The sequence below is a fragment of the Centroberyx gerrardi genome, chromosome 23 (genome assembly GCF_048128805.1).
Source record: "Centroberyx gerrardi isolate f3 chromosome 23, fCenGer3.hap1.cur.20231027, whole genome shotgun sequence".
Lineage (NCBI taxonomy): Eukaryota > Metazoa > Chordata > Actinopteri > Beryciformes > Berycidae > Centroberyx > Centroberyx gerrardi.
The window spans coordinates 13,031,726-13,049,065 of NC_136019.1; the positions used below are offsets into that span (position 1 = coordinate 13,031,726).

The 17,340-nt window shown below is 45.3% G+C and overlaps 1 protein-coding gene across 1 annotated transcript in view; it reads left to right on the forward strand.

Moving 5' to 3' along the window:
• LOC139914456 (receptor-type tyrosine-protein phosphatase delta-like) overlaps positions 1 to 17,340 on the forward strand; it is a 192,683-nt gene that overhangs the window by 88,911 nt on the left and 86,432 nt on the right. Inside the window, exon 3 of the mRNA XM_078291873.1 lies at positions 3,684 to 3,869. Coding sequence (XP_078147999.1) covers positions 3,767 to 3,869 — 103 coding nt within the window. The 5' untranslated portion in view covers positions 3,684 to 3,766. The remainder of the gene's footprint in view (positions 1 to 3,683; positions 3,870 to 17,340) is intronic.

The following is a 17,340-nucleotide window of genomic DNA, read 5'->3' on the forward strand; positions in this document are numbered from 1 at the left end:
TTGAAGTCCAATTCAGTTGGTGGATGAGCTTGAAATTAAAAACACAACTTTAGAAATTCCCTGGGACCGGTCAAAGTGAAATTAGCCCGTTCGCACGAACGATGAGCAAAATGTGGTGCAAAGGCTATGCTCAATCCCATATTGGATTTGTTAAAGATGGCACCAGCAGTAGCATTCTCATGTCGCCGTTTGTTTCCCACTGGTTGGAACGTGGTCTGCTTGAGTATTACAGCATGTGGGATAACGTGGGAAAACAGGATTGGGCATTATAAAGGCGGGTGGCGTGAACCTGAGGCTTTGGTTGAGGTAGGATGAAACAGATGCCTATCCTGTCAGCATTCTTCCCCATTGACTTTGTTGCAGTATGATTGGAATATATGCTAAATAGGACTGATTCTTTTTTTGTTCCACTAATAATAATGCTCCAAATAGTCTCAGGATCAGTCTCATTACCAAACACACACACTCAAATGAAAACAGAGACCAGCCATTATGGAGAATATAAACATCTCCCGCCTTCTCTTTCACATTTCTGATAAGGATCAGGGGGAAGAAGAGAAAGAAGACAGCTCAACAGCCCCATCTTTTTCTTTGCCACGCGCTCCCCCCTTTTTCTAATTAACATTGTGCATGTTGTCAGGCTTTGTTTAATAATGCATGATTGCTATCAGCAGCAAAATCCTTTGAATGAAGCACCACTGAATGGGAACACAATAATACCACCGGGGGCTCAGGAAGAAAGACAAGATTGTTTTTTCTTTCCATTGTAATAAATGTTCAGCGGAAAGCATCGGTGCCGCCAAATGTATGAAACTGAACGGGCGCGCGGCACAAAGCAAAATGGCCATGTCGAGGATAAAGTGGGCAAAGGTGGTGCCTTTGAGGTAGGCATATCTCTTTGTATGGTCCAATTCAGAGGATTAATTAGGATTAATTGGAACTCATATACACATACATGGCTACTTAGCACACACACAGTCAGTCTCACATAGAAAAGCTGCAGTATTTAGGCTGAAAACATGGTGATTCTGATTACAATGCTGTTGGTGAACTGCTACCTCAATTCCAGGTCTGGCAGGTGCCTTGTCCCCCTGAGCACATTAGGAAAGGACGTACAGCGCACTCTGCTTGTATAAATGAACATCACAAATCAACACCTAATATTCTCCCTTTCATTTTTGGTATAATTCAAGGTTTGGGTGGGGGTGGTGTGTCCGTTAGCTGCGCTCACATTAGTCTCCACTTGTATTTACACACACGGCACAGCCTCTTGGTCGTCTTACTGGTGCTTACACAACATACAGATGGTTTTGTTTGCCTCTATCAGCGTGTGTGTGTGTGTGTGTGTGTGTGTGTACTCTGTGTGCGTGTGCAGGGTGTGGATAGGGAAGGGGGAGGGCTGCTGAGTCCTGTTTCTTTGCGTGCCTCCTAATGTCATGTCATTATGGAAATTCACACTCCATTAATTAACTCAAAGGCTATCACTTGGATTTGGAGGGACAGATGCGTAAAACAATAACTGGCGAAGACAGACAGCCGCACCTGCATTACGCGTGGATCAGATAGCGGCTTTATCCCTCGCGCCCAGCCCGGTTTCTCAGTCCAATTGATTCTAATCAAATCCACAGTAGCTACAAACACTACTCATGTGAAAATTCTGTCCAGTGTGCTCAAATGTATGTGTGTGTGTGTATGCATTTGTGTTTGTATGCGTGTGTGCGGTGTGTGTGTGGGGGTTGAGATTGCCTTAAATTGATTCCCTTCGCCACACGTCCCCCGCTCTCGCGCTCGCTGCTAGCCCCGCGGCGCTTGGAGACAGGTAGTCGTGTCTATCTCCCCCCAACACAAATCGAGTGTGACAGGTGCGCTATCTTCCCGTCTTTTCTGCCATTTGCAGCCCACGGAAATAAAAGAGGGAGAGCGAGGAGTGAGAAAGCGGATGATTGGTAACAGGGAAATGAGGTACTTTGTCATCGTCTGGCCCACTGATTGGGCTCAGGGCTTTTTTTTTTGGTGGGTGGTGGTCAAATCTACAGATAAACAGCCCAACAAAATATCCTTTCTAATAGAAGGATTATGTGCAGAATTGCCACCTTCTGGGCCCGCGGTGTCGCTAGCGTCCAGTAGGCCTATCGGCTGGATGGACTGTGACGCTAGCTGCTAAATGCCAACTTGGAGAGGTCAGAAATGCTGTGTCCATGTCATGGGACATACGCTAGCAGGCTAGCCAGCTGCTAGCTAGCATGCTAACCAGCGGTATGTCATCAAAGCTCACACACTTGGATTAGCTGCCAGCTGTGTTACGAGCCGAAGACTACCGCAGAGCATCCATCACTAAGGATCACTACGGCTTAAGAAAATGGATGACAAGGGATAGAGCCGGTCAGCAGCTAATACTGGCTCACTGTGTCACATTGATTTTTACAGCCATGTAGTGGCCCTTCGATAAAGGCTCCAGTCGCAAACAACAGCAGCACTTGCCCACTCTGTCTTATAGATTTTATTTGTTGTTTAAGCAGCGCTTGATAAAAGAGGCAACATGTGTGTGTGTGTGTGTGTGTGTGTGTGTGTGTGTGTGTGTGTGTGTGTGAGAGAGAGAGTGTGCACGTTGAAGCTAAGCTACTCCATCACTTTGTATAGATTTAGAGTAAACTTTATTTTACCTCTAATCCATTTAGAGGCACTTAGAGCTATTAAAGCATCTGCTGCGGATTGAACGTGGCGCAAGGAGCATAAAAGTGTGCTGGTGTTGAAGGGGTGTGCTGGTGGCACTGCAGTATATCACACTGTAGCTAGTAGATAACGTTTGTGTCAAGCATTTTATACAGCTATTCATCAAGAAATTCTCAACAGACTCTCTGTTACTGCAGTGGTCAAATCAACCCAGACTTCTAAGCACATTAAGTGGTCTTCAGTTTTTATGAATATTTCATAACAATTATTATTTGCAACAAATAATAATAACAATAACAACAACAACAACAATGCTACTACTACTACTAATAATAATGATAATAAATTATTGTAATAATAATTGCAATATTTATTATTATAATTAATTATTGTTATTGCTATTGCTGTTAACATAAATATTAACATTAATATTAATATTGTTATTATTATTGTATGATGTCCCTGGTAAATTCAGTGTTGTCCTAGTGTTTATGCTCTATTCTATTATGCTGTGCATACATGTAAATTGATACAGTAACCTAAGCATACTTGAAGCGTACATCAACATTGATCTGAACAGGACTTAAAATGAACTCCTCTTATTATACAGCATATTTAACTGGCGCATGCGACTAAAGCTGTGAAGACAAAATCTTATTAGTGCACCCTTTCATCTGCGTGGGTTCTCTCTCTCTCTCTCTCTCTCTCTCTCTCTCTCTCTCTCTGATGCACACGTGCACACACGTTGCGTGAAGTGACTATTCCATTTAGAGAACTGTCAGAACATACCCCGCGAGCACATCAGCCTCTTCCCATCCCCTGTCAGCTCCAGCCGAGGCTGTGTGGGGGTATGTCAGAAATGTGCAGGGATAGATAAAACCCGTGGAGCCAAACAGCTTTGTTTCATTCAGTCCCTCTCTCTCTCTCTCTCTCCCTCTCTCTCTCTTTCTCCCTCTTCCTCCCTCCCTCCCTCCCTCTCCCCGTTCCTACCCTCCCCTCCCCTTGTTTAGGCTGTGAATACCCTGCATCTGAGAAATCAGACCAGACTGACTCACAGGGCTCTGTGAGCCAGCGCCACCGAGGCTGCCAAAGCATGCTGGTGCCAAGCTGTCCCACCATGCACAGAGCCAGACCCACGCTGCTGCTGCCGCTGCTGCTCGTCCTGGGTCTGCTCCTCCACCTCGCCGACGCCGAAAGTAAGTGGACCCTCGGCTTTCACGCGGGCCTGAAGTGTCGTGTGCCGTTGGGATCGGGGCGGGGTTTCTAGTGTGGAATTGTTTTTGTGTCTTTTCTTTTTCATTGATGGACATCAGACACGCAAATATGCACTGGCACATGAAAACACATATAGACACACCAGGGTTAGATCGATATATCGGTTGGCTGATATATTGGGAAGATATTGGCCTTTTATTAAATATTGGATATGGGCCAGTGATGTTGTCCACCTCCGATATGATGGAGGTTCCTCTCTGATCACAGCTACGTAAAAATTCTGTAAAACATGCACTGAAATTACATTTTTGTTGCACATTTTATTAACTCCTTTAATTGTTCAATTATGTTTTAGTAAATTAAAGGTATCCCAGAATTTCCCCTACCACTGAATAGGAGCGATGGGTCACCCTGTCTTAAGGCCACCACCCCAAGAACAAAATTATGGAGGAAATATTGAATTTTTTGGTATGAAAATGAGGCAAAAAAATATAGAGTATAGGTACAAGCCTTTATTTTCCAACTATTCTCTTCTCCAGCAAAAATCTTTTCAACTAGAAATGCACAGGCCTCGGTCTAGAATCTCATGATGCAAAGTCATTGGAATTGAGTTACTTGACATCAGACACCTGCCCATTGATGTGTGACAACAGTTTTCAAACCCCATTGAGCTCTGTCCCTGCACCACAGCACCCCCTCACCCCCACCCACCCACCCCCTCTCTTTTTTTTTTTTACACTAAGATCCATGAATCATTAGCTTCTCTAGTCACAGTGGGATGAATAAAAGTTTTATTGCTCCCCTCGCACCGACTGAAATCCCCTCAGTTCAGCTGAATATCTCTGAATGGAGGGATCATTCACCCAAGGTCATATACCAGAGAGCCACGCAAAGTGGAATTGATGGGCGAGACTTTCAACTTTGTGCTTGAGAAATGTTCCCTGCAATCTGTTCAAATGTGTTTTATTTTTTCGTCTCCCCCTCCCGCCGCATATGTCTCGCAGCGGGGGAGAGGCAAATGGAGAAATGTACTCTCCGTTTATCCCCCACTTTATGTGCGCTTCCGGGATTTATTGACACAATTTAATTACGGGACCTTCCCAAAACGGCATTAATGGTCGATAAATGTTACCATTGAGGTGGCTCTTTAGTAGCTATCTTTTCAGTAAGCCCCATGTTCCGCACAGGAGTGTGAATTTACATGGCAGCGTTTGACTATTGCCAAAACTTTCCCTCAGACAACTGTCCTGACGACACTTCCACACTTGAGCGGCCAGACATTCCGAGGTGAATTTGAGCACAGATGTAACAGAAACCTCCACAAGTGCAGTCAGCAGCCCCCGAAATCCTGACGCCTCTGTGCTTCCCATCCCCCCCCCCCAAACCCCACCATCATTTTCCTCCCTGTGGCCGTGTGTGTGTTAGCAGCTGCTGCTACCCCATACCCCACTTAGACAGCTGTGCTGGGTCATCATTCCACAGCCAAAACAAACTTACCGTGAGGTAGTCACGACGGCTGTCTGATAATGACTGAGGGGGTGTTGGGGAGTCAAGGAGGTCACGGGGAGGAGGCGCATGTCCTGCCTGTGACCGAGGTGTGAGAACAAGGGACTATGAAGAGCCAGAACCGCTTCAGGCGCTACATACCAGCCTGGGGATTCGTATTCGCTCCGTTCTGTTCTCCGGTCTCGCTCCTGCACTCGTTTGCTCCTCCCCTTCCCACCTCATCTCTATTGTCTCACTTCCTAATCTCTCTCTGTCTCTCTTGCTAATTTTCTCCCCGTTTCTTATTTGTTCTTTTCCTTCTCGCCTTTTCTCTGCCTGCCTCTTTGTCTTCTCCCCGCCTTTCCCTCCCTGTGGTTTGGAGCCAGCGCGATAGCCCCTTGCCAGCGACTCGGAAGCTCCTCAATTTCCTCTGCTGTGCCACCGCATCTGCATAAACAGCCCAGACGCTCCGGGGCTCTCTCCCCATCTGCAGTGTGCACCGAGGACCAAAAAGGACCTCCACTCCATTTACTCCGCTCCAGACTCACCCTCACCCCCTCACCCCCCCCCCCCGCCCTGAAATCCAACAGACTTTCCGATGGGGAAGCTGCCCTCTGTTGGTGCTCTGAATCCATTTGGTGCGCGCTAGCCTCCGGGTGTGGACGCGGTGGAGGATATGAGACACGTGAGAGCAGAAAATGGCTGAGTCGGCCTGCTCAACAGATGGCCCGGTCCTCGGAGCCAGTCCTACGTGCCACCCCACACAGTGGACACCTTAGCCCCTCGCAACAAAAAGACAAATCAGGCCCCCCAACACTCACGCGCGCATTTATTAGAATCACCGCTAATGTTGGCAGTGGGAGTGCTACCAGGGAAATGAGTCTTTCTGGAAATGCGTCGGTGGCAGACACATAAGGCCCGTATGTAGTTGGCAGGAACTTTGAGAATAATCTTTGAGGATTCTGTTATTGCGTTTGTCTGTTTGGTCCGTTGGTTGTTTTCACTCTGTCATTGTTTTGTCTTTGGCCTTCTCTCTGCCTCCCTCTCTCTCACTTTCTCCTTCACCCTCTCCCCCTCGCTCTTCAAATGCGGCCCATTTAATTTGTGTGGCAAATTGGGCTTGGCAATAGCTTGAAAGAGGGGCATAATTGTCCCTGGTGAGCCAAGGGGACAGAGAGAGAAAGGGAGAGGGGGGGGGGGAGGCAACAAACAATTCCTCTGTGTCTTTTGCTAAACAGTAGTGCGAAAAGGAAGAGTAGGAGGATAAGAGGAGCGCTAGAGGCATTACACATCTCCACCTGGGAAGGGATGAAACATGGGCCAAAATTTCTGGTGTGGGCATAGGCACGGAACAACTTGGCTGTTCATTAATTCGATAGACTGTTTGTTTCATCAGACTCATCAGCCCACATGGAGCAAAAACAAACCCAGTGTTAGAGGTCAGAGCCTGTCTCTCAGTGACATCACAGTTTCCCCCATGCTTCATTTTGTGAAACTCGCTGATAGTGCCTGACTGTTGTAAAACTCTGATTTTATTTTCTTGATAAACAGATGTCGAAAAGATTTAGTCACTTAACTCTGTGGGGTCTTGTTGGTTTACAAACACACACACACACACACACACACACACACTCTTTAGCCTTCCATATCCCACGCTGTGATGGACCAAGTCACACCGTGGGCCTAACAGTGTTTTAATTGATTCCTCTCATTGCTGGTGGATGGCGTGGTGAGTCCCAGTGAGCCAGCGCGCTTCTCTCTAACACGTCAAATGACTATCGACAGGCTCCCCCCACCCAGCCTCTCTACACATTAAGACATTAACACTCAAACCTCATCTCACTCATTCACACTTATTTACACACAAGCATGCATGCAAGCATACACACACACACACACACACACACACAAATGCATGCATTGTCAACACTCACCGCCAACAACAATCTCTGGAGCCAACAATCCAAGGTGAACCACATGGGAACAAAACAGCAAATAGTCTATTTATGCACCACTTCTTTTGAGCAATTGCAGGAATGCAGTGTGGAAAAAAAGGGGGTGGGGGTGGGGTGGGAGCAGAATTATCCACATTTTTGCTCACAAAAGCCAACAAAATAAAGAGATGGACACGTTCTGGCAGCTGTACAATAATCAGAAGGCAAGAGAGGGAAGACCGGTTTTTTGTCCCGACACTGAGGTCAAATTGGACACATCTCCATCAATAAAATGACTGTTTATTGTGTGCGGAACAAGCTTCCCATATGCTCACTGTTAGATATGAAGGAGAGAGTTACACGGCTACCATCAAAGAGCTTCTACTACTCCATAAGAAGTTATTTGGTCAGCAGCGCTGCAGTAGCAATCCATTACTCCCAGAATCTCCCAGTGTTACAGTGGTTTCCAAAAGGCAGATGTGCGGATGTGTGGGGGCAGATGCATCGTGGAATGGGGATGGTCATAACGATGCGTGACGTGGTGTTTATAAATCTGTTATGGTACATATTCATAGAATCAGGGAGATGCATGTAGGAATAGACAAATATGTACATAGGCGTGCGCACACACACACACACACGCACACAAACAAACCCTGAATAGAGAGGGAGCCTTGTAGGGAAATGCAACAGAGCAACTGCAACACTGATACATGTGTGAATGGAAGACAAATACATGCATGTGCGCACACTTGCACGCACACACACACACACACACACACACACACCCTGAGCAGGATCACCTTGTAGCAAGTCCGAGAGCTAATGATACTGTATTCCCCAGATGACATCGGGCTGTAATATGTGTGTTTTATGCATGCCTGGTCTAATATGAATTATTGTAAAATAGTGTTGTATTTGCATATGAGCTTCCGGGCTGTACTGAAATTAGCATTTTTACAACAGCTCAAATTAAATCCCTCTGCTTAATTTGCCTGCATGCTAATTCGATTTAAATTGAGTCTATTCCATTCCCTTTTACACTCACATACCCACACAGCGCTAACATGCTGACACAAAACACGCACACACAAATGGAAGCACATACACACGTGCGAATGCACCGTGTGGACTCAAAAGAGCATCAACCTACATTCACCCACACACACTGCCTGTCACACATCCAATTAGACACACGTACACATGCACACACACACACGGCTTGCATGTTAGCGTATCCATGCAGAATGGCATTAAAGCGAGGAGAGAACGGAACTCGAAGTGGTTTTGATCCAGCTTTAAATCATTGTAATTCCCCCGGTCTCCCCCTCGTTTATCATTCTGCCGGACACTGCTCAAGTGGAAATCTCATTGTTGGCTCCACTCGCTCAGTTCAAAAAGTGTCTTAGTACAGTACATCCTAAAACCAGCATCAGCTTCTGTAGAGCGGGGAGCACGCATCATGTTCACACTTCAAATAAATGCAGTGAAAACACCTTCGGCTTAGAGTGCCAGCACTTAATTACCATCTAGTTGTTTGGATGAAGACCTCGTGACAAGACTGTGAATCCAAGATAAAACAATGTTATCAGGGCTACGCAAGATGCTACTTGCTTGCAGGTTGAACTAAATGAATAAGTAGTCATTATAATTTTCTTCAGCTGAAAATGCAAGTACCAACTCCTCGTCAACAATATACTGTGCAATTATGTTTAAAAGATGTTGTATCAGGCCCATTATTAACTGCATGAATGCTGATTTCTCTAGCAACTATGCCCCAGTGTGTTATTTAACGCCATTAGCCTCATCTATGGATTGCAGTCATTTTGCTTCTCACTTAGACCACAGAATCACACAAAAGCCAAGCAATTTTCACCACACTCCTGACCCTCCTACACTCAAGAAAAGTAGATGCTCACATATAATATGGGGGCTTTGTGCAGGCACAGATGCAGGTAATTAAAGGCTAGCCTCCAGTCACTAATGCTATATCTAAGTGCACTTACGGTATGTCTCCAAGACACATTGACTTGAAAATGGAGGGGCAATTTAGCCACAGTGTACCATTCAAGTATGAGAGTGGGAATATTGACAATATTGCAAATCTATTGGAGTGGCAATCAACAATGCGCCAGAATTCCTTTCTCCAACTCCACATATTTGAATACCTCAACATGAAATGGTCTCGTCAATCATACTATGAAATGGCACGGCTTTCAGTGGGCATGACACCAGGGGGAGAACAAAACAACATGAAGATGACCCTGTTAAAGCGGTGCACCAGACCAGGTTTCTCACACTTACACAGGCACGTATGTACACAGACGCAAAAGCGCACACACACACTTATACACACACAAGGGTACCCTGTAGCATGCCTTTGATGCTGGGATCAGCCGGTGAGCTGAGCACAATGCCAGCTGTTTTGCATCTGCCTGGCTTACGCTTGGCATGATTCTGGCCTTGCTGGCATATGCTAAATCAGATCACCCTTCATACTGTATGCCAGCGAACTGTATAACAATGCGGGTGTTTCATGACATCACCACAGTGACAGTGCAATTAATAGATTGATGCTGCGGCCGCAGCACCGGGATTACTGGAGTCGCACTCAAAGTACTCATCATCTACACATATGATAATCTGAGGCTGGGGAATTCAAACTAAAATATGGATTAGGAGCTCAAAGATTGTGACTGTCTGATTTAATTTTATTGTGCTTTGTTTTCATCTCACTGAGCAAAGTGTTCCAACATCAAAATTCACACTTACCAGTTTGAACTGGCATCAGTCGAGGTGGCCACCATGTTTATGGATCTGGTCCAATATGCCTAAAACCAAAAATCTCAACAGAGTAGATTGTCCATTGACATAATTTGCATTAGTGCAGTCTTGCAATGGCATATTGATTTATCTGTTGGGTCTGGATTGACTCATCCAGCATTTTCTGTAGCACAGGATTCAGGAGAATAAATGGTTGTTTCATGCAGGTTTGGCTGAAGCAGGATCATACCCAATTAACAGCTTATTAATCGACTCTAGGCCAATACAGCAGATTCATGAATACAATTTTAGTGCTCATTAATGATGTGGTTATAAAACTTATTTCTAAAACACGTGGTATACACCAGGGTATGACTATCATCCGCAGGAATGAAGAATGAATCTGGATTTTGTATACAGTAAGTAAAGTATGTGAACTTGGAACAAGTCAAGACGAATGGGAGAGCCTGGTCCTGGTCCGCTTGAATCCCTCTATGAATTATCCTCTTAAAAATGTCAAAGCCACCTGCATACTGCTGAATGTATGACTTTGTCTGAGTGAGCAAAAACCATAAAGCCCCCTACATTCTTGGTGTGTGAGTCTGTATATCTGTTTGGAGGGAGAGGGTGTGTGTTTTTGTGTGCTTCTTATATGTCACTGTGCAATCCGAAAAGTGTTTTTCAACCCTCTGCCTTAGCGTGTGTGCGCATCTGTGTGTGTGTGTGTGTGTGTGTGTGTGTGTGTGTGTGTGTGTGTGTGTGTGTGTGTGTGTGTGTGGGCAACACCTGGCCCTAGGCCTGTGCTTTGGTCTCACTCCAGGGGTCCCGAGAGTGTAGCACATTGCACTGATCTCAACACAGCACATTTGTGTGCCTGTGGGGGGTGTTGAGATGCTGCAGTGGGGTTAATGGTCTAAACCATTCATCTCCGCGCGGCGCCTCGGGGTGATCTCTTGGTCCCCGACAGAAAGCTTACATCCACACCTTCTTACCTACAGCACTCCCCAACACTTGACGCCGATTGGGAATCTTTATGCCCCCGAGCTCCTCTTGTCACAGTTGATTTACATTCCGCGCAGTGATGGAGTGAGTGCTCAAAGTCCGTCTTTGGAGAGCTGTCTTTCCTCACCTAATACTCCCTCATACACCGCATCTGTCACTCTTTTCTGCACCCCTCCCTCCCTCGCTCATTCGTTTGCTCACTCATTCATTAACTCACTCGCTCACTCGCTCGCGCTCTCACTGAGTCACACTCGCGCACTCCCGCTCTCTGGCTTCTCTACATCATCAAGTGAGTCATGCCATTTGGGGAGCTCAGATTTATTGTGACACACAGCTTTAGTGTGGTTTATTAGTTATGGCAAATGAGAGTGAAAGCCTCCATTGAGAGGTGAAAATGCTCTCACGCCACGGCCAGACCCACAGGCTTTTCCAGTTGAAATTGAGCCAAGCCCTTGATTCTAATGGTGCAGCGCGCTAAGTGCCCATCCAATCGCTGCAGAGGAATATGGAATATCAATGCTCGCATTAGCTCACGTCGACAGACACATGCACACGTTCACACGCCATGCCAGGAGTGTCCCTGGACACTGATGAGGTGTTTACACAGCATCCATCATAGCATCCATGAGCAGTCTGTTTCCCCTTAGCTTTAATACTCCGACTCCCATGGCGCCGTCTTTTGTGTCATTCATCATTCCCTCATCAACTAATTAATTACCGTGATCCCTTCTATCACTCGAGCCATGATTAAGGATATTTCAAGTTAAGTGTAACTAATTCATGTACAACAGAGGTAGGGTGACAGAAGATTCCAGAGAGATTATTCGCCTTGAAAGGTGAGACTTTCTTTTTTGGTTTTGCTGCGCTACCCCCACCCACCCAAAAATCCCAAATCCTTCCGTCCCTGTGTAGAGGAAAAGATGCAGTCCGGCATATTTCATCACAAACTTTCAGCCCCACTCAAGTCCGATCAGTCTTTACACAGTCGTCCGTTTATCCACTCATCTCCCCACTTCTGTCTCTCCTTAAGTCTGATCGTTAGTACAAGAGTGTACATATGGGAGGGCGGCTGTTGAGCAGAGTCGATAATGTCAGGATTTATGCCTACATGGATTTCTTTAAGTACACCTTCCAAATAAGATTTTCCCACTTCCCTCTCCTCCTCGTGCCCCTCGGAGAGAGGAAAAATAACACATAATCAGAGAGCCTCACAGAGATCCCCTTTGCCACTGCCCGGGAGAGACAGTAATTTCACACCGCATGATCTGTTGCCTCTCATTACACGGCGCGATTTAATTGGCTGTGCTTTTCCCCCCTCGCGATTATTCAGGCAGAGATGTCCGCAAAAAGGATAGGCTGCAGTTTTGCCATCAAGTCCCGCAGCGACGGCCTTATTTGTGTGCCTTTGGTGGAATTATGCCTACATCAGTAGGAGGAGAATGGGAACGCCCAGCTGATGTTACCGATTACTCAGCTACCAGGTGGCGAAGCGCTGCCGAAGGGCCAGGTTAAACGCGGCCGCAACATTTCCCACACTAAGGTTGCAACATGCTACCCTTCATCCTGGATAGACACCTAGATTTTAGGTCGATCAGCAGTGTCAAGTGTGCGGGAGACTGTTCATACCTCAAATTGCCTTCATTCTACATGAGATTCACATTTATCTCCGACCTCATTCCCAGGAAAATCACTTGCCTTGATATGTGTATACACATACGTAATCATGCACATGCGCTTGTGTGCACTCCCCCGCATACATATGCAATCACACCCATTTCTATTGTACATACTCCCACACATCTGATATGCACACATTCCGCAGGCATTTGTATGCTAACATATGCAGTAACAGCCACGCACAGATGTATGCATATTCATAGTATGGACATGATCTAAAAATAGTGTCTGTGTTCTCCCCGTACATACACACATCCATGCACCCACATGTGCAGATGTCAACTCAGGCAACCCTGATGGGACCGAGAGATGGGCAGCATCTGTAATCATATGCTTCCATTCTCCGTTCCCGCCTAAAAGCACTATTGATCAGCCAGTGTGAAAAATCCAGTGGCGCCTTGACCCACACTAAAGCACTGAGAATAGGGACATGGCACATATATTCTGTCAGAATTCTGTCTTCAGACATTAAGTAGGTAGAAGAGGTTGTAGAGAGAGAAACACGCAAGAGAAAGAGCACTTAAGATTACTTGACTTTCAAAGGCAGAGTTGTGTTGGAGAACAGAAGATAAGTAGAGAGGAAAGAATGAGGTGGGTGAAATGGACAATGTTCAAATCAGATGAGACGACAGGACTGAAGGAAAGGGGAAGCTAATTTGGGTTATAGGGATTCCTTTTTTGTTTCTGGACTGCTCAGTGTTACTCACTGCTACTGCTGATCATAACTGCTTCCTTGACGTCTTCCTTTAAACCTAGATGCATAGTAGTGAGGCTATTAGCCTCACATGAATGTCACAATTCATTTTTGCAAAGCTCAAAGATAATTTCCAAAAAGTAATCCTGAAGCCTACAACTTTAATCCTGTAGATATGATTAGTTTCCTGCCATCTTATGAAATGATCTCAACCCTATTTTCAGGCTCTGAAATTTGGTAATGAAAGTCAAAGGTAAACAGATTAAAGATATTGCATTTTGGATTGAATGTCACATTTTGATCTCATTTCCAGTCTCTTGTCAGATACATGACAAAAGTCAACTTTTATCTAAAAAGCATTAGTCATTAAAGTGAACTTTACCCAACTTCTACCAAAGCTGCCGAGTCAACATCACTAGGCTACACGAAATAAGCTAGTTTTTATTGGTGTGCACAAAGATTTGTGGCCTCATCATCTTTGTTAAAGAGAAGCAATTAAGAGAGGGGTCACACTGGTGCCACAAGAGAACGACACCATCACTAATAATAATAAAAATAATAGGTGATTAAAGCAAATGGAAACATAAGCATTAGAGGGAAAACAAATTTAAAATGATTACTGTGTTTAAAAAAAAAAGGCCTTCCAAACGCAGCAATACAATGCAGTCTTGAATTAAAAACAGCAACCCATTGCAAAAAGACAGTAAGACAATAAGGGGTGAAAATAAGCGAGACCTAGATGACTTAGTAGTAATCAATTGGTTGATTGGTGGAGTGACTGGAGCGATCCAGGGATGGAAACAAGAGTCACAATAATAGCAAACGAAAAAGCAAAACAGAACCACGAGAGGGTATTCTTATCTCAAGATGACTGCTATCTCGTGGAAGACAGCCACTTTTGTTTTGCCTTGCCTCATTGTGTGGTGTCTTTGAAATCCACAAGGGCCTGTTACACAGCATTCATTCTGTTTCATCATTTGCACAAAGGCTTGACTGACATTATTTGAGATAGTTTGTCTCAGGTACAATGAGAGTAATTATGCAGGCTTCATTGAGAACAGAGAGACTACGGAAAGTAAGCAATATTACTGGCAATGACAGAATACTAAATTGTTAATAAAGGCTATACAAATGACTGTGTGCCTTTTTATGATTCATAACCCCATTACCCTGCATTACTCTTGCACCATGCACTGGCTTATTGAGCTTTGCTAGTAAATAGAATTAACTTAGAGTTGCACTGGACTGTGGTAAACAAAGAGAGTCGTATCATTGGTCAAGGCGGCATGCCTTGGTAACAGGATGAGAACTACTTCCCGTTAGAGGAAAACGATACTGGGGTTCGAGTCAAATTAGCCAGCACAAATGGGGCAAACACAGTGGCTCTAACACTGCGGGCCATCCGAGGCACTCCTGCTCCCCAAGCAAATAATAGCAAAACAAAGATTTTAATGTTAACCTTCTGTAGTTTTTCTCTGACTACTTGAAAGAAGTAGCGTGCCCTCGGTCACGCGCGGACAGAGGCACATTCCTGTTTACTGCAGCCCTGCTACTGTGCCCAGCTGCCCTTCAGTCTGCATGGGGCTTCTCGTAAGGCAAATCTATCCACCCGGTCACTGCACTACATCTGTACAAGATCTGGAAATATTGATTAGGTGATAATTAAATTGTCCTCCCCAGCTTGATATGGATTAATAATTGCCCGCTAATGCCCTCCTGACATTTCGCCGTATCGACTCGATACTGTTTGGAGCGGTGCGCCGATAATTATGACGCTTGGCATTCTTCATTTTGTCCCTAATGAGAGCAATCAGAGTTGGCTCGGCTTTTGCCTAAGAATGAGAAAGGAGAGAACGAGAGTGAGAGGGAGGGATAGATTTTCTCTTAGGACCCATTACTCAAAGCTTTGGTCCTTATCAAGGAGATGTTTCCTCGCCTCACAGGAAAGTTGTTTTCTCCGCATCCTCTGCTCATCTCTTGATGTATGTGGAATCAGCGCTTCATCAGAACATCAGAGGCGCGGCTCTCATTACAGGATACAGTCTCATACCACGTTAGTCCCAATCAACTAAAGAGGACATCTTTGGCCAAAACAACACCACTACTCGCTGTACTATAAATACTGGGATGAGAAGGTGGCATGGGCATCGTGCCACATCACTGCTTCAACTTCCTCACTGCCATCTGTGAGTGTTCCTCCTCTGGCATTCTCACAAAGGCCTTTTGTGCATTTTTTTCCCCTTTGTCCCCGTTCGCTAGGTTTAATTAGGTTATTTACTTGAGCCTCACCTCCCAGTGTTTCATTATAGCGGGCATCGCAGATAGGGCTTCACACAGGGTAGGGGCAGATAAAAAGTTAGGACAAAAGATGATAAATGTCGCGAGCGGGGACCGGAATGCAATCTGGCTGCCGCGATGCAGAGATGCTCTAATGGCTTCCCAGCAAGGAAGGGGGCAGGCACTGTCGAGATGGCAATGTGATAAATGGCGCTGGGATGGCTGTAAGGACTGTAGGCAAGGCAAAGAAAAAGAAAGAGTCATGGAAGGAGGAAAAAACGAAGATGACCACAAAATGGAATCCAATTCGTCTGGACTCGGTTCCCCCTCCTGACAAATTCAGTGCAGAAGAAGAAGGGGAAGGGAAATTGTTTTTTAGGGACGTGTTCACCCGCCCTTCCTCCACCTCGCCACCCCCCGCCACCACACACCGCACACCGCACACCCGCCCCGCCTTCCTCCCAGGTTGAAAAGGCAAAGGGACGTATGGGTTCTGACAATGCTCTTGCACCTGTGGAATGATTAATGACAGCGGCCTCGCCTCGCACGCTGCAGAGTGAAAATGTCGGCTCCAAAAACACACTAAGGAGAAAGTCCTGCTACAGACATACTTCATGCGCTGTTTACATTACACAGCATAGGTTTTAAATTCCCACCAAGTTCAACATTAATTACTGAGGACTTTTATTTCACTTAACTTTATAATACTGTCATTTCTGTCCTGTATTGTCAAAGTCACCGCTATCGTGCAGGCTTCATGCAAGCTGCATTGTAATGCATCAGTGAATAGTGGAGAGAGGGAGGGGGAGAACAATGGAAGGAGAAAAGGAGAAACTAGCCTCTCATAATGAGCAGAGCAAGTGTTTAAAGTTGACATCATGTTCAGACCGGTGCCACCCCACCTTCCAGACCATGCCAACATGTGATTCAACAAGATGTATGTTGGAGTGATGCCCATACTCTCTGGATGTCAGGGCATTTTCATTGAAATGCCACACACACACACACACACACATACAGTGTTCTTAAAGTGTTGAGGGATACTAATTTACATGAAACCTGAAGGCAGCCTACAGACGCAAAGGAAGCTGTATATCCTTACGTGCTACAGTGGACTCCTACAGCTGTTATCATTTAAATAATTGACTTTTCAAGCCATTATCTAGTGTGAAGGACACTTACTTGACGTTACAGTCCCGGCGCAGTAGCTCTCCGGCCGGTCTTGAAGTTGAAAAATCGCTCTCGCTTTGTGTTCGCTTTATACGCTAAGTGCACTAGTTTTTTCCAGAATATTCATGAGGTTAACAAAACAATAATGCTGAGTCAATGTGACTGCCGAGTATTTAACCTTTAATCAATGAGAGGAAAGGCCTGCAGTCGCTACTTACTGAGCACCACATTGGAGTACCTTGTGGCATTTTGTGACAATGTCATTGGCTTTTTACTCTCTCTCTCTCTCTCTCTCTCTCTCTCTCTCTCTCTCTCTCTCTGAAATTTTCTCCACTCCCCACTAAAAGCCAATAGATTGTGCTTTTAAAATAATACAGATAATTATGAAAAGGAGGCTATATTAGAGGTCTTTACATTTGATATGATTTTTTAATGCCTCAAGCTCCTATC